The sequence below is a fragment of the Halichoerus grypus genome, chromosome 6, assembly GCF_964656455.1.
Source record: "Halichoerus grypus chromosome 6, mHalGry1.hap1.1, whole genome shotgun sequence".
NCBI lineage: Eukaryota > Metazoa > Chordata > Mammalia > Carnivora > Phocidae > Halichoerus > Halichoerus grypus.
In genome coordinates, this window is record NC_135717.1 from 41,795,810 (window position 1) to 41,814,361 (window position 18,552).

At 40.4% G+C, this 18,552-nt stretch overlaps 1 protein-coding gene across 3 annotated transcripts in view; it reads left to right on the top strand.

The window, feature by feature from the left end:
* Positions 1-18,552, top strand: part of WDR37 (WD repeat domain 37) — a 54,397-nt gene that overhangs the window by 3,675 nt on the left and 32,170 nt on the right. For all 3 annotated transcript variants that reach the window (XM_036097390.2, XM_036097388.2, XM_036097389.2), the window contains exons 2-5: positions 8,818-8,995; positions 11,911-12,007; positions 14,913-15,008; positions 15,350-15,414. In XM_036097390.2, the coding sequence (XP_035953283.1) occupies positions 8,858-8,995; positions 11,911-12,007; positions 14,913-15,008; positions 15,350-15,414 (396 nt within the window). In that variant the 5' untranslated portion in view covers positions 8,818-8,857. The remainder of the gene's footprint in view (positions 1-8,817; positions 8,996-11,910; positions 12,008-14,912; positions 15,009-15,349; positions 15,415-18,552) is intronic.

Genomic DNA, 18,552 nt, shown 5'->3' on the forward strand with positions numbered 1-18,552 from the left:
AAGTGTACGTATTTGGTTGGAAATGGATCAATGTGAAAAGCTTACCAGTGTATGGACTGTGTGGTGGAATGACAAAAACAAGCAAAGGCCAGAACAACACTATATGGGGTTCATGTGGAGGAGGGAGGTTCAAGCCTCAGTGCAAGGCAGAGGGTGAAGATTTGTTTATTAAAATTTTATTTATTTAAGTAATTTCTACACCCCAACATAGGGCTTGACCCTGAGATCGAGTCACACACTCTTCCAGCTTGAGCCAGCCAGGCACCCCCAGAGGGTGACGATTTTTAAAGTTAGTTGTGTAGAAGACTGCTTATTTCTTACTGAAGGTATAGTGTCTGGAAAGCCAGTGGTATGAAATGTAAGACAGAAAATCATTGATTCAAAATCTACAACTTTGAGGGGCGCCTGGCTGGCTCAGTTGGTAGAGTGTGAGACTCTTGATCTTGGGGTTGTGAGTTTGAGCCCCATGTGGGGTGTAGAGATTACTTAAAAACTGAAAAAGAATAATAACCCGAAAAGCCTACGACTTTGAGGTGAAAGGAAGGTTGGTGTTGCCCTTCTTGCACTTTATATAACCAACTTGTGAATCTTCAGAATGTGCTAACCTTCCTGCTGATACTTAGCAGAGTATTCCCACTGATGCAGGTCTTCAGAGACAAAAGAAAAGACCTTTACTCTGTTATTTACTTGATTGAAATGTCTGCAGATAAAGTCTCCTCTTTATGGCTCCATTAAGATCTTTTTCACAGGGTTTTGACATTTTCCTCCTTTACAAAATGTGACTTATAAACTGTAAGGTAACTGTTAAATAGTGTTAATGATTTTGACAACTGAGATGCTTTATGAACTTACTAATTTAATATGTGTAATCACTGAAACAGAATTATGTCTACCTCTTTCTTTTTATGAAGAATATAATTTCTGGGTAAGGTTCCATTAAGTCAGTTTGGTGTTTTGGCCAATTTTTTATGTGGCACAATTAAATAGTTCTAAATGTTTCCATTAAAAAAAATTACTGAAATACTCTTTTAAGTGGGATAATATGAATTGTTTAACAATTTAGTTTTGTTATATTCAAATTTGTCAAATTTAATATCGATGTAATCTTTGTGTATATAAAATTCTGCCAATTATAGATTCTGCCATTGTTTTGCATTATGTCTTTATTTCAGCCATCTCTAATTTCTCTAGTTCAAAATTTTCAGACCTAAATTTCATTAAAAAATTTGTTCTTTAATTTTCCAGTCAAAAGTAATTTTTCCATTGGGGCACCGGGGTGGTTAAGGCATCTGTTGGTTAGGCATCTGCCTTTGGCTCGGGTCATGATCCCAGGGTCCTGGGATCGAGCCTCGAGAGCCCCGCATCTCTCCCTGCTTGTGCTCTCTCTCTCTGTCAGATAAATAAATAAAATCTTTAAAAATAATAATTTTCCATCTACTGTGAAAATGAAACATGATTTAAGATTGAATCAGTTATTTAAAATGATTCTACTTAAAAAAAATAATTTTTCCTATGTCATTTGAGGGAGTGCCAGTTTTATTACATGTTGCTTATAATTACATAATGCTTATTGTAAGCTTTTTTTTTTTTTATCTTATTAAGAGTAGCATTTGGTAAGTCATAGAATCTGGAGGTATGATGGGGTCAAAATGCCTATCTTCACTTTCAGTGTAGGCCTCTCCCAGATTTATAAATTTAGCCCAGTTCTCTTTTCATCTCTAGACTTGTGTACTTCCTGCCTCTTCTGTGTTTTAGATATTCAGAGGCATTGCAAACATAATACCTTCAATATTTAATTCTTGATTTCTTCTGCAAATCTGCTGCCTCAATATCTCAATACCTCAATAATCTGATCTCTTTTTCACCTACTTCTTACCTCAGAAATGAGGGCTGTTCTTGACACCTCTCTTCTGCCCCACCTGTCCTCTCCACCCCAAATCCATTCATGTACCCCTCTAATCTTAAGGGTCATCATTAATTGCCTATACTGCTTTAGTAACTTCCTAACTGGCTTCCCCATTCCTAGTCATCTGATTTTTCCATGTGTTTTCTACACAGCAGGAAGAGTGATTTTTCATGCAAATCTAGTGTCACTTATTTACAACATGGCTTCGTTTTTGTTTTAGGATAAAATCTAAACTTAAAAGACTCTAAGCCTCCCTCTCCCACTTGTACTATTCTCTCCATTGTTTGCTGTGCTTTAGCCACATTATCTCTTTTTTAGTATTTCTGGCTAATTAGTTTCATTCCCAGCTCAGGGTATTTGCACATGCTGTTCCTGTTCTTGGAATACCCACTCCCCCTCTTTCTTTCCACATGGTTAACACTAATTCTTCTGTCTCAATTTAAATGTCAGTTTCTTGGAAAAATCTTGCTCTTTAGCTTGTGTCTTCTCATAATATTTGTATATCTTTCAGAGCAGTCACCACAACTTATAATTTCTGTAATCAATTCTGAGATTACCTTTAAGGTCTGTCTCACAACTCTAAATCATGAAAGTAGGGACCAAGTCTGTTTAGTTCACTGCTGTATTCCTAGTACCTAATGCGTTTATGAGCTGAAGAATATTTGGTGCATGACTTAAAGAAAGAAAGAAGTGCTGTTGCTGTCCATGCTTTTAAAGATGACAAAATTAAGCCTTAAGAACGTGGTTAAGTAACTTGACCAAGGTTGCACAGCTAGTTGGTGATAGATGTGTTCATTCATTCATTCATTCACTTATACATTCGTCAGATATTTTGGGATGTATTTATGTCAGGCCACATGGTCGGCCCAAGTACAGTAGTGAGCCCAAATAATGTCCCAGGTGGGACATTGGTGGTGTTGTGGGGAAAACATTCATTAAGTGAGTAAACCACAAATAAGATCTAGGTATGGAGGTGGTGAGGATCATACAGTGCTGTGACTAGCAGTGGCCAAAGGAAGCTGTTTTGAGGAGGTAACATTTAAGCCGAAGCTTCATGGTGAAGCCGCGCCAATGCTTTGAAGAGTTGGGGGTGGGGGTTGCATGGCTCTAAAACTAATTAACTGTTGTGCTCTTCGTTGGATTTTATTCCTAGTAGGTGTTTAACTTAACTGGATTATTTATATCTATTTTACTCCGCTATGTATTTGAAGTGGCAAAACTAGTTCCATTCACTGACATTTTTTAGGGAAGCAAAAAGTTATTCATTGTATAGCCAGAATTTGTAAATGGAGTAATGTGTGATGGATTAAAGATGTCTACAAGTTCTTTCTCATTCTTTTTCTTTCAGTAGGTTAAGTCTGTTTGCCCTCCACTTGAGTCTGCGTTACCCTTGTGATTTGCTTTGACAAATAGAATATCCAAAGAAGTGAGAGAAATAGAAGATTAAAAGAAAACCAAATGAGAATTTTAGAGATAAAAGGAATAGTTATTTTATTCCTATTTCCCTCTTTTTTTTAGATTGGATAGTTGAATGTGGTTTACATAATGCTATAGAAAATAGGTGATAATTTTAATAAATTCACAAATTTCAGAATTTTAAACCTACAAACACAGAATTAGTTAACCTATTTGAAAGTTTTTAGTGTGTTGTAAAACACGATTTACTTTCTTGTTGCCATACTGACACAAGGTCTACACATATATAATTTGAGATACAAAAGGTCTCTGATTTTGTACTTATGGAAAGATAGAGTAGAGGTATTTCTCTATTCCACTGAGTATATCTAAAAACACTGGGCAGTATATATAAAACACATAAAAGACTGAAAGGTGGAGAGAAGGAAGTATAGTGATATTGGTATATTGGGACCTCAGAAATGACACAGAGCTGAGTTCCCTGGATTTTCTTTTTTGCCTCATATATCCCAGACTTGGGCCTGAAGAGGTAACAACCCAGCAAACCAAAGGGCTCACCTCAGAGGACCCAAGAAAAGCCTGCTCTATAGTCAAAAGACCAGGAAAGGAAAAGCCCCGGAGACAGAACACTTTTAGAAAACACTGCAGCACCTACCCTCATCACTCTTCTTGTCTAAGGCTGGATGGAGAATCTAGGCTTTTACCCTTGAAAAGCTGTGTTGAGGTGACACTCTCTGCCGGGTGGTATCAGAGAAGGCTGGGTGAGCAGGTGGGATTCTCATCTTGTTGGGTGATGAAAACATGCTCTTCCTGCTGGGGTGGCATTAGAGGAAACCTAGTAGGGATTCAGGAATTTCACCACCACTCGGTGCTAATAAGGCCACGTAGGGTGTAGTAACAAAGACCTCTGGTGCAGTCAGGGTGGTGTGAGTGGAGGCCAAGGGAGAGGTTGAACTCTCACCCCACTCAGCAGCAATGAGGCGTATCTCCACCCAGGGTCAGCGGAGGCTGAGCGGAGAACCCTGACTTCCATCTCCACCTTTGCAGTCCACCTGGCAGAAACAAGAAATTGCTGGGACATCATCGTTAGAGGCCTGCTGTAATAGAAGACTTAAATCAGATCTCGGGTCTGGTAACATGAAACCCAAAATGTTGAGGCTTCAGTTGAAAATTGTATGTCATATGAAGAACTGGGAAAATCTCAGTTTGAATGAGAAAAGACAACTGACAGCAACACAGAGATGTTGCAGATGTTAATGATTTGACAGGGATTTTAAGGCAGCCAAAGTGAATATGTGTCAGTGAGCAATTAGTGATGTTTGAAACAAATGAAAAAACAAAATCTCAGGAAGAAAACACGGGATATAAAGAAACAAATGGAAATTTAGAACTGAAAAGTATAATTCAAACGAAAAACCCAGTGGATGGCTGAACAGCAGAATGGAGAGGGTAGAGGAAAGACTGAATAGAAATTACCCACCTTGAACAACAGAGAGAAACTAGCCTGGAAGAAAGTGAACGTAATATCAGGGACCTGTGGAACTTTGACAAAAGACCTGTTGTTCTTGTTATAATCCCAGAAAGAGGAGAAAGACAGTGGGGCTGAAAATGTATTTGGAGAAATACTGGCTGAATATTTCCTAAATCTGGCAAGCCATAAACCTACAGAATCAAGAAGCTTAATGAAACCCAGAGAAGATAAACTCAAAGAAATCCATGCTAAGACACATTGTAGTCAAACTTCTGAGAACTAAAGACAAAAAAGCAGTGAGAGAGAAATGTCACTTTACCATTAGTGGAAAAACAATTTGACAGTGGATTTTTCATCAGCGACCATAGAGGCCATAAGGAAGTGGCATATTTTTCAAGTGCTGAAGGAAAAGAACTGTCAATTCAATTCTGTATCAAGTGAAAACCTTCACGTGATCGGTCACCAGCAGACCTGTCCTAAGATAATAGGTAGAGGAATTTCTTTCAACGGAACGGAAATGACATAAAGCAATCTGGGAACACCAGGAAGGAAGTACAAACAATGGAAAGAGGAAACATACTGGTAAATTCAGTAGGTACTCATGTTTGAAGGTTGAAGCATAGCGCTTGATGTTCTCAGTGTATATAGAGGAAGTATTTCACTTGACTGTTACAAGTGGGAGAGTGTAAGGAGATAAGAAGGTCAGGTTTCTACACATTACCGTGAACTGGTAAAATGTTGATAATCAGACTGTGATAGTTGTGAGAATTTAATACCTAGAACAATCACTAAAGAAAGTTATACAAAAGAGGTAAACTCAGAAACTATACCGTAAATCAAAATGAAATTCTATCATGATCCCAGGGTCCTGGGATTGAGTCCCGCATCAGGCTTCCTGCTCAGCGGGAAGCCTGCTTCTCCCTCTCCCACTCTCCCTGCTTGTGTTCCCTCTCTCGCTGTGTCTGTCTCTGTCAAATAAATAAATAAAATCTTCAAAATGAAATTCTAAAAAATGTTCAAGGAACCCACAGGAAGGCAGGAAAAAAAAAACAAAATGAGAGAACAGAGATTGACTTGTACACTAGGAACAAGTGGGGTTTACTTGTACATGCAAATTTGGATTAGCGTTTGAAAATCATCAGTGTAATTGATCTGTTAACAGGCTAAAGAAAAGCCACACCATTAGGTGATGCAGAAAAAACAGATGACAAAATTCAACGCATTTGTGAGACTTAGGAAGGGGGGAGCCTTCTCATCTCAGTAGACAAAATCTGCAATTGACCTATAGCTAGCGTCATACTTAATGGTCAGAAACAGTTTTTTTACCTTGAGATCAAACAAGGATGTTGTCACTGTTTACAGCATAGTACTGGAATTTCTAGCCAGATCAATAAGAAAAGGAAATAAAGGCCTACAGATCAGAAAGGAAGAAATAAAACTGTTCTTTTTTAAAATTTTATTTATTTATTTATTTTTTAAAGATTTTATTTATTTGACAGAGACACAGTGAGAGCAGGAACACAGGCAGGGGGAGTGGGAGAGGGAGAAGCAGGCTTCCCACGGAGCAGGGAGCCCGGTGTGGGGCCTGATCCCAGGACCCCGGGATTATGACCCGACCCGAAGGCAGACACTTAACGACTGAGCCACCCAGGTGCCCCTGTTCTTTTTTTTTTAGATGACATAATAGTCTACATAAAAAATGCCAAAGAATCTATAAAAAATCTCCTCGAACTAATAAATGACTTCAACAACAATGTAGGATACTAGCAATTAACACAAAATGGAAATAAAAATACAATGTTATTTAACATTACTCAGAAAATAAAAGCACAGACTTTAGTGTAAATTCGAAAAGCTATACGTAGGACTTCTTTGTGGAAATCTACAAAACTGAGGGAAGAAAAGATGATCTAAATGAACTGAGACATATACTGTATTCATAGATTGGAAGGCTCAACATGATAAAGGTGCCACTTCTCTCCAAATTGAGGAACAGATTATACAGAATTCCTGTTAAAATTCCATGAAGATTTTTATTTTTGTAGGTATGGGAAAGATTATTCCAAATTTATATGGCTAGGCAAAGGAACTAGAATAGCTTAGACAATTTTGAAAAAGATTTAAGTGATGGGAATCACTAATGATTTCAAGACAGCACAGTAATCAAGACCATGTTACTGGCAGGGGTGCATGGCTGGCTCAGTTGGAAGACCATCTGGCTCTTGAACTTGGGGTCATGAGTTCGAGCCCCACGTTGAGTATAGAGATTACTTAAATAAAACTTAAATACTGTGTTATTTGTAGAGAGAGAGATACATAGATCAGGTGAACAGAATAGAGAACCAAGAAATAATCTCACCTAAGTATAGCCAATTGATTTTTGACCAAGATGCCAAACTTTCTCAACTCAATGTAGGATGGATAATTTTCAACATGTGGTGCTGGAATAATTGGATATCCTCAGCAAAGAAAGAAACAAGAAAACCCAAAACAAAAATACCCCTGGATCTAAACTTTACGCCTTAATACAAATATCAACCCAGAGTAGCTCGTAAATTTAAATATAATGTATAAAACTAAAATTTTAAGAAGAAAAAATTTTTAGGAGCTAGGATTGATAAAAAGTTCTTAGACGTGACTCTAAAATATCCATTGGAGAAAGATAATCGATCAGTGGGATTTCATCAAAATTTAAAAGTTTTGCTTTGTGAAAAACCCTGTTAGGATAAAAGACTGGGGCGCCTGGGTGGCTCAGTTGGTTAAGCGACTGCCTTCGGCTCAGGTCATGATCCTGGAGTCCCGGGATCGAGTCCCACATCGGGCTCCCTGCTCAGCGGGGAGTCTGCTTCTCCCTCTGACCCTCTTCCCTCTCGTGCTCTCTGTCTCTCATTCTCTCTCTCAAATAAATAAATAAAATCTTTAAAAAAAAAAAAAAAAAAAAGGATAAAAGACTGGGGGAAGCTTGGTAACCCGCACACCTGACACGTAACTCATGAAGGATATATGGAGTACTCTCAAATCTCAACAGTAAAAACCCAAAGTCCTATTAGAAGATGGGCAAAAGATGGGAGAAGACATTTCCCTAAGAAGGGTATTTAGACTGCAGTTAAGTACATGGAAAGATGTATAGTATCACCAGCCACCGGGGAAGTGTGTGTGAAGACCGTGACACACTACTGCACACCTGTCAGAGCCCCTGAAATTAAAACATAGTGAACATACCAAATGAGGCTGTGGAGAATAGAATCTCCTACATCGCTAATGGGAATGTAAGAGGTTATAGCTGCTTTGGAGAATAGTTTGGCAGATCGTGTTTTTCATGTTGCCTAAAGTGATAGTATTTTAGACACAGTGGGCTAAATAAATCATTAAAAGTGATTTCATCTGTTTTTACTTTTTTAAATGTGGCTACTAGAAAATTTGCCGTTATGTGTGGCTTGCATTGCATTTCTCTTGGACAGCATTGCTCTAGGATATGTGGTCTAGAATGTGTGATTAGAATTGGTTCTCTCTGGGGAGTAGGCTGAGGTTGGGGAAAGTTGGGTAAGGGAGACTTGTTCTTTAAGCCCTTCAAAAACTTGATAATCAAATTTGATAAAAAGTTACCTGTTTGACAAAGGGTGGGGTCTTTATCTAAAAAAAGGTTAATTTGTTACTTTCTAAATTAAATAGTAAATATTGCCATAGTGAAGAATGAAGAAGTTTGGAATTGAAAGTAATTATTGTCGGGGCACCTGGGTGGCTCAGTTTGTTAAGCGACTACCTTCGGCTCAGGTCATGATCTCAGGGTCCTGGGATCGAGCCCCGCGTCGGGCTCCCTGCTCCGCAGGAAGCCTGTTTCTCCCTCTCCCACTCCCCCTGCTTGTGTAACCTCTCTCGCTGTCTCTCTGTCAAATAAATAAATAATCTTAAAAAAAAATTCATCTCTTTCGTTTAAAAAAAAAAAATTATTGTCTTCTATTTTTCCTTCATTTTGGTTTGTCATATCAGAAATTAAGTACTTGTTTTTCCTGCTTTTGTTTAGCTTATTGCAGGAGCGACTGGGACATCACCTTCTAGAAGTAATGCCCACAGAAAGCGGGAGTTGCTCCACTGCTCGCCAAGCAAAACAGAAACGCAAATCTCACAGCCTTTCTATACGAAGAACTAACAGCTCAGAGCAAGAGAGGACGGGTCTGCCAAGAGAAATGTTAGAAGGACAGGTGAGTTAGTGCTGACTGTGTTTGTAATGTTCCAGAAATAGCCAAATATATGGAGGTCTTCAAAGTAGAGAAAAAGAGTGGGTTACCAATACAAAACAAAACTAGCCCCTCTTCCCTTAATAACCGATTAAAACAACTGTCAAATGTAACGCCTACACGGAGACACATGGGTGGCTAATGTGCCTAAGGAATTTTTAACATTTTAATTAATTTACATTTAAATTTGAATAGCTACATGTGGCTACTGGCTACGATATTGGACAGTGCAGGTAAACAGTCTAGTATACGTTTTTTTTTTTTATTAGATTTATTTACATTTCTAGTGAAAATCTCACACCCTCCTTTGCTAGCATCTTCTGGAGTTAACTCCCGTTTGAGGTAAATGTGTTCTTTGCTTGGCCTTCTGAATGCCCCTCCTCCATTGTGATGTAGGACAAGTATGTAATTGCATTTCAGGGTAATGAAATTCTGAAGGTCATTCAGAGGCCTGCAGGCTGAACAGCCTGGCTGCCACGCTGCTCGTAGGGTCCTGGTCTTCGTGTCTTCAGTGCTCTCTAGACGGTTCCTTCTTGTTGAGGAGGCGTTTCGTGGATGGCTGGTGTGTGGTGCTCTGTCTGGTTCAGCAGCAGGAAGACAGTAGCAGGGGTGCTTGTTGCAAGCAGGTGGCATGGTAGGTGGAGGTGGACATGGAGGGATCTGAGAATCCACGTGGCCAGTTACCAGTGGATTCACTTTCCAGACAAGGTTACAGTGATTTGTTGGGGAGCAGTGTCCTACCACGAGAAGGTAGTGTGAACGAGCAGTGGTGGTAGTTTTACACATCTTAGATTCATGAGTGCAGCATTTAGGAAGTGCAGGGCTCAGTGCAGGGATGCAAGGCCTGTGCTTGCAGAGTACTGCTGAGTCTGTGTGTGCACCAAGTGTAGACTGGCCTCCTGCATCCCTGATGTGCTGATGTGACAAAGTGCACATGCGTTTAGAAGCTTTGCCGAATCACTAGCTTTTCTGTCCTGAGTTTTCTGAGGTGGTGCCCAGAGCTTAGCACCACTCCATCAGGGTCTATGAAATGGGACGACACCATAGCCTGCCCTGGAGCGCTCTCATGTAGTGGAAGAGGTCTCGTTTCACTGCACATTTCACTTCCTGATTGTCAAGTGAGGTTATTGCTGACATCCCAGTTTTGTCTCCAGTTACAATGACATTCTGCATTTATTGCTCAAGTAAATGTAATACTTCATTTACTGAATAATAAGGATCTGAAAACACTGTGGGTGTACGTGAGTAGGAATGGCTACAGTAAGAGGAGATTTGGCCTAGTTATAGGACGCAGAAAGGCTTCTCACCAAGTGCTTCGTGCGAGGGGGATTGGCTGGACGAGGGTGCAGGAAGAATGTGGCACAGAGAGGGAAGAGAATATGCAAAGGCCACGAGGCAAGGTGGATAGTGTGGTAAATGTTCATTGTGATGGTTTATTTGACTTTTCATTGTTATTTCAAGTTTTCTTTTTTTTTTTTCATATTTTTCATTGGTACTTTAGAGGGATGTTGAGGGAGGCTGTGTTACCCATTCTGCCAGATTTCAGTTGTGAACATGTGGCTTCATATATAGTTTTAATTAGCTTGTTAAATTTACTTGAACATTATGTGATTTCAAAGATATTGCTGAGCTGTTTGTCATTAGAGATCATTTTGCCTAAAATTTTTGTCTTCCTAAGAACTTAATCTGAGAAGGGGCGCCTGGGTGGCTCAGATGGTTAAGCGTCTGCCTTCGGCTCAGGTCATGATCCCAGGGTCCTGGGATGGAGCCCCGCATCGGGCTCCCTGCTCCATGGGGAGCCTGCTTCTCCCTCTCCCACTCCCCCTGCTTGTGTTCCCTCTCTCACTGTGTTTCTCTCTGTCAAATAAATAAAACCTTTAAAAAAAAAAAAAAAAGAACTTAATCTGAGAAGTTTAATAAACTGGATATTTTTATTTGCAGCTCATTAAACATTAGAGAGTTTGTGCTGCATGTAAATTTGAAGTGTCACTTAGAAAGTAACATGGGCAGCACTTAAATATTGAAACCTTATTTTAGAAATCTCCGTGAAGAATTCTCTTTGAAAATACTCTAAGTGTGGGAGGTACACAAAGTAGGCCATAGGCCGTGCCCTCTGGAGATGAGAGTGTAGTGTGGACTCTGCAGTTTCCTTATTACCAGCAGTGGCCAGGACGTATGTGCTGGTGAGCACAGGTGGTGCTGAGGACACCGCCCACACCTTTGTACATAAAAATTCAGCAGAGGTGTTGCTTCTGCTCATGGGCTTCCCATGAGGTGTGGACAGGGCTGCAGGTGTGCAGAACACGTGGGGAGGCAGGCATGAAGAGCGTGGTGCTCCTGGGCACTTAATGCAGTAAGGTTTTTGTTTAGCTGACATATTTTGCTCCTACAAGTCAGATTTCTTGTGTTTCCCTCCTCATAGTCTTGTAGGTATTAAGTATAGTTATAAGAAATATCCAGTATTGTGCTTGAAGCACAATAGATGGGAGAACTCTATGAAAGCACCTCTATTAGTATATAGCTTATTCAAATTAACTTATAATATCGTATGGTAGAACTTAGAGACTGTATAATAAAACTTCATTTATGGGAACTGTCTTCCTTCTCTACAGATTTGGAAGTTTTTGAATAAGGTAGGCTTATTCCCTCCCTTGTTAAAGAAAAATGATGTTATTTTGAAGAAATGCTTGGTTTTGAATCCTGTATTATGCTGGGTGACCATTTATATCATTGGATTGTAGTTATTACGTTTGTAGTCTGTATAGATGTGAAATTAAGTTCTTTAAGCATTTTATGTATAAGAAATAAGAATTTAAGACGTGATAATTAACTTTGGAAAAGTTTCTTTTTCATTTTAAACAGAATCTTCCTTTTTCCAGGATTCTAAGCTGCCTTCCTCGGTTCGCAGTACACTTCTGGAACTGTTTGGTCAAATAGAGAGAGAGTTTGAAAACCTTTATATTGAAAACTTAGAATGTGAGTATGTCCTGTCTTCATAAACTTCTATAAAAGTTTTGGGTAGACATTCACCACTGTATCTGTTTTCTGTACTTCTGTATCACGTGTAGTGATTTAGAATAACATGAATTTGTTATCTTATAACTCCCTAGTCAGAAGTCTGTGTGGCTATGTCACCAGACTCAAATCAAGGTGTCGGCAGGGCTGTGCTCCTCTGGAGGTGTGAGGGGGTAGGAGTCTGTCTTCTGCTTGTTTGCATTGTGGCAGATTTCAGTTCTCTGCATTGTGAGGATGGAGGTCCTCATCTTCCTGTTGGCATTCCCGGTATCTAGAGCTTGCCTCGCTCTTCACCTTGAAGCCCTTCCACTCCCACCTCCAAAGCCGTCAGCAGCGGGTAGAGTCCTCCTGGCGCATCCCTGAGTCATTCCTAAGGACGTGAGGGAAGGAAGGGTCATCAGGTCATGCAGGGTGACCTCCCCATTGAAGATCCCTCACCTTAGTCACATCTGCAAGGGCCCTTTTGCCATGGAGGCCACATGTTCACAGCTTACTTTTGGGATGGATAGTACTCTGCTGACTGCACTCTCCCATTCAAATTGTGATTTTATGAAAAATAAATACATCTTACAACCATTCCTACATAAAGTATATTGTAAATTGAGAAAATGTTGATTCGTGTTTCTCTTTAAAATATACTATATTTTGAGAATTCCTAAAATGTATTATCTGTTTGACTTACTAAAGGTAAATCAAAAAAAAATTTAAATTAGCTTAGCTTTAGTTTCTCTTTTTAAATTTATTTTAGAAGGAATGTCTTCCTTTGCTTAAAGAATCAAGCAGCATAGGGGCTCTTGGCTGGCTCATTTGGTGGAGCATCTGGCTCTTGATATTGGGGTAGTGAGTTTGAGTCCCACATTGGTGTAGAGATTACTTTAAAAAAAAAAAAGCAGAATAAAAAGATAACTACCATTACCCTTACCTTTTGACCCATTCCATTCTGCAAAGGAAAGCATTCTTTTGCTTTTAATTCTTGTGATTATTTTTGTAAACTTAGTCCACTTTTACTTTTAGCTTGTCAGCTTTAGGCCACATGCACTCATGCTTCCCTCTGAAATGTCAGGAAACAAACCTGTCCTTTACCCATTCATTGCTCCATTACTTTACAGTGTTTGTTATTTTTATAGGGTTTGTGTTGAAATCTGTATTATGCCAGTGTAACTATTATGTGGTCTTCATGCTTTATATAAACTGTGATTTCAGAAATTGAATCCTAATAAACAGCATTTCCATTATTAAAATATTTTTTCTTTATTAACATATGATGTATTATACTAAAATATTTTTTACTCTAGAGCTGAGTGATGTGGTTGAATCAGTAATGAAGAGAATGTAATCCTATGTCATTTAAACTCTGCTAGTGGACAATTTAATGTTTTATTTTTGGATTCTCCTTATAAGTCCACCTTGGAAATTTACAGAGGGAGAAATTATTCCAAGTTTTTATAAAGTAAAAATTAGGTACCATGTACTGCTTCTGATCTTAAGGTTTTTTTTTTTTTTAAGTATCAGTTGTAATGACCCAGGTGCTGTTGAGTTTCTATTGTGATCTAAGGCCTTATGTTTTATGCATTCATGCAGTTTGTTCAAGAAAAACAATAGAATTACAGGGGCACCTGGGTGGCTCAGTCGGTTAAGTGTCCGACTTTTGATCTCAGCTCGGGGTCATGAATTCAAGCCCTGCGTTGGGCTCCATTTGGAGTCTACTGAAAAAAAAGAAAAAGAAAAGCTATAGGATTACAAACGACTATGCTAGAGGAACTTGGAGTTTACACAGTCTCCTGCTGCCTGGTTTGGCTGGCTCCCTGCGGTCTGTGAGGAACAGTCTAAAACGCTCAGGTGGATCTGCTCAGAGCCTCTGCCCTCAGCCTCCGCCGCCTGACGTAGCCCCTGCGTCTCATGGGAGCCTGAGTAGAGGGTGCACGGTGCTGGCAGGTGGCATGGCATGGTGGCAGGTGTGCAGCCCTGGTGTGGGGGGCTGTGTGGCCAGGTCATGGTCCTGCTGCCTTGCTGCAGTGGCTCGTGTCCTTGGCCGAGTCCCTTCCCCAGGTGTCGCTCCTCATCCTGTGGTCCGCAGGCCTGTTCCAGAGAAGAGCACCAGCACGAGTGTGTCTGCTGATTCTCTTGATGACTCACGTACTTCCTCTTCCTTCCTTCCCTGTGGTTCTGTACTTGTAGTCGTGTTTCGTAACTCTCCCTGAATTGTCCGTCTTCGTAGATACCATCCTTGTCTGGGGCTCTGTGTTGCCGCACAGCAGTAGTTACATTTTGTTATGGTATGTGTTTTCCCCCAATTTCAGTGTCCTCAGCTAGACTGTACAAATTTCACTGAATTTTGGACAGTATCAGAAAAAAGTGTTTTTATTTTTTATTTTTTTAAAGATTGTATTTATTTATTTGACAGAGAGAGACACAGCGAGAGAGGGAACACAAGCAGGGGGAGTGGAAGAGGGAGAAGCAGGCTTCCCGCCAAGCAAGGAGCCCCATGCGGGGCTCGATCCCAGCACCCTGGGATCATGACCTGAGCCGAAGGCAGATGCTTAATGACTGAGCCACCCAGGCGCCCCAGAAAAAATGTTTTTAAGTGTACAGAAGAATGTACAAAGGAGATGACCTAGACTGAGGCCCCGGAGCCCTGCCTGTGTGCCCTGACAGCGCAGTGTCTTCCTGGTGCGAGGAGAGGGCTGGAGTTTGTATTCTTTGAAAGGTGTCTTGAGGTTTGTGAGAACTCTAAGAACTGTGATCTTGGTTCTTAGGGTACTATTCATGTCTGTGTTGAGACAGTGCTTCTGTATTAACGTTTTTATGTACTCAGGTTGTGGAAGTGCATGTCTTACCTTTTTGAAAAAAACTTTTTTATTCCCAGTGCGTAGGGAAATCGAGACTCTTAACGAACGTTTAGCTGCTGAAGGACAAGCGATCGATGGGGCGGAACTGAGTAAGGGCCAGCTCAAAACGAAAGGTAAGGGTGAGCACTCATAAAAGGATTGCCCTGCACATTCTGTGTGGGGGGAATTTGGACTTTAATGAAGGATGTGGATTGATGGGCTTTGTGCAGTGGGCAGGACTCAGGGCATGTAATCAGCATGGGCATAGAGGAAAGGAAGAAGCGCCAGGAAGCTTGGCTTCCTGTTGCAACCGTGCTCTGGCCCCCACGCCCGGGTAGACAGGCCCTCGCGGGTCACTGTCTTCCTGTGTGGAATGACGGATGGGGTTTGCTGTCCCCAGTCTGTCCCTACTCTGACATTCTGTGACCCTGTGGTTGTACGACTATCCCTGACTGTTGCTTCTTTGTCTCTGCAGCCAGCCACAGCACCAGCCAACTTTCACAGAAGCTGAAGACCACTTATAAGGCCTCCACCAGCAAGGTATGCCGGGCGCTGGCTCTCGGGCCACTCCTGTGGTATTTGAGGTGTGCAGATGTGTACCTGAAGCTGCATATTTTCCAGTTAGAAATGTGTAACAGACAAAGAGGAACTTCTTCTGTTTAGAGAAATTGGATTTTTGCAGGGAATATCGTAGGTATGTTAAGTGGCCACAGCCTCTGGACACCTAGATGCTCCTCTGCCCGGGTCCTTCCTGAGAGTCCAATGTTGTGCGTGAGTAAATAGATTGTCTTTTTTGAGGGAAGAGACAGTTTGTATTGCTCTGTGGCTTGATGCAGAGGCTCTGAATTTGGAGAATGGGACTGGTGAGAAGCAGTGAAGATTCTCTTCTGGGCCACAGGCACGTTTTCCTGTTTAGCCGCCTCTTCTCTCTCATTTTCTAAGGATCGTACAGAAGTGAAGGTCTGTCTCCAAGGCTCGTAGGGACAGTTGTGGTATTTTGCTTTTTTAAAAATTATCTTGTTCTGACCTTCTTAAAGTGGCAAGGATTTAATCATTTGGGAATAAGTTTATCTGGGAGGGAGGACTGCTGTAAGGTAATATTTTAAAATGATTTTGTGTACATCTTTAGTTCGGAGTATTTTGAATATACAAAAGATTAATTATCTAAGCGTAATAAATGGACATCCCTTTTGCTAAACTTGAGGGAAAAGCTGACATTTGTGGTGTGCTATGATGGCATAAAGAGTTCTTGTTAACTTTCTATGTTTCCAGTTTGTTCCATTGAGCTTGAAGTTACTGAGTGTGACATCTACAGCGAGATTAACTATGATTAATAGAGCAGATTCAGTCTTACGGCTACTTCTGCTTATTGAAAACTCTTAGTACTTCTTTGTTATTAAAAAATATGAATATTGATTACCTTTTCTTCTGTTTGCTTTGATAACTCTACAGTATAAGTGGTTCATTTAAAAAATGTTTTATTATGTATTATCTAGCTTATACTCACTAGTTTTTAAGTTTTTAAACAAATTAACATTAAACTTCTTTTCAAAATGTATTGTAAGATTATGTTCTTCCTCACCTGATTTCTTGTTTTATTATCTTGACTTATATTGTTTATTCCGGTGGGTACAGCGTTCATATTCAACGTACAGTCTTAGAGTTTGGAAACCTTCAGAGCTTTTCTGAAGTAGAAGATGAAAGACTGTATAAAGTTGTCCTTTACTAGCAATAGTGAAAAACAAGATTTGGGCCAAGGGAAGGATATGTGCTATAATACTCTGCTTAAAAAAAATGTATTTAAATATATTTAAAGCCCCAGTCATTTTAGATCCACAAATTAATCTCTGTGTATAAGAAACATGTAATTAATGATCTTTATTGTGTGCATTAAAGAATAATGTTGTAAGATGTTAGCTGAAAATTGAAGAAAGACTCCGGTACCAGAGTATATTCTGATCCATGCTGCAGTGTGTGTATTCTTGGTGGTAGCACAAAGTGTGTGTTCAACAAGGAGGTAGTGAGCTTGAAGGCAGCATTACCTGCCTCCTCACTCAGCCCTGACAGCAAGTAGTGTGCTTGGTGCACCCACGTGCGCTCAGCAGACCAGAAGAGATTTTCCCTTCCTGGGGGCCTGAGGATGGATCGCTCATGTCTGTCCAGGGCTGGAGGCGTGCCCGTCTAACTGGCAGTCACTGTAGAGAAACTTGTAAAGTGTTCACACATGTTTTTATAAAGATGACTACCTCTCACTGTGAAAAACCCCTCTCTGATTTTGTTGAAGTACTTTAGATTGTATCTTAATTAAAACGATAATTAGGTTGATAGATGTAAGCATCACTTTGTCACTTCATTCTGCTTTTCTGTCATGAATGTTCACTCTGGAAGATCGAGTCTTTTGTGGGGCCTCTTTGCTGTCGTGATGGAGTCAGGATTTTTAAGAACAAAGAGTTAATAGGTATTCAAAGTGTAGTGGGCAATTGGAAGCAACACATGAAATGATTTGTTACAATATTCATAAATTGCATATTGTCCACTTGCAAAATCCCACTGGAATCGGGGTTGGCATGAGTCTTGAGCAGTGACCTTCTGTTCTTCCTGTCTGGGTGGGGTTGGCGAGGAGCGTGGCTTCAGTAGCTCATGTCTCCGGACAACATCTGTGTTAGAAATGGCAGGAGGCTTCACACTTACTGTGGGGCAGGCTTTGCATGTTCTCCAACTCCATTCTGTCCTACGTGTTACGTTATTGAACATCCGATTGGCACCTTAGGCCAGTCAAAGCACTTTTCCTTGTCATGGAGGGACGGTTTCGTTAGTTTGGGTGGGATAGGAGCTTTCAGAGGGAAAAAGAAGATGATGGGTTTGTGTTTGAGCAAGTCCTTTTGTAAAATTCAAACCGAGTCAGATGTATTTCTTCCGAAAGAGCCTGTCTTCGTTAAACATGTTTTAGTCGTTCTCGGCGTCAGAGGACAGTTTGAATGTTCACACCCAAATTGATGTAACAGTAGATTGTGTTGTAATGTCTTTATTCTAAGAATGAACTTAGATTCATTTTCAGGGCTTTGCTAAATCAGTGTTTGAAATAGCTGTTTAATACCAAGTTTTCTTTTTCACTTGATTTTATAGTTTCATTATTCTGATTAATCTCCATTATTCTGATTTGCTTAAAAGCTGAAAAGTCGTTCTATCTGAGAACAGTTTAAAAACCAAACTCTGAAGAGTTGTGTTTAATTAGTTTCTTTCTCATGCACTTTCTGTTTTTCCTTGTACGAGAAAGTGGGATTTGTTTGCTGTGTGTATCGTACGGGACGATGCCTCACCCTCGTGCACACCTCTGTGGTTCTCCTGTCTGTTTCCGTCAGACTGTGAGCTGCCCGGGGCCTGCTGCGCTCTGTGTGTGTCTCCTAGTGCAGCGCCGGCACCAAGCACGCACTCAATAAACAGTGCTGGACAAACCTCACCTGGTAGAAGTGTCGTCTTTGGATTCCTCCCCACCTTGGGCTCTTTGCCTCCTGATAATACGTGGTTGGTGTAAATTACCAAAAATGGGAAAAAAATGAAGGTTCCCCAATAATAAAAGTGGTTTTAAGGGTGTGGGTATACTCTCCTGACTTTCATGTCCTGGTAGCTCTTTTTCTTTTTTTCTTTTTTTTTTAAGAATTTGGAAATTTGGCTGAT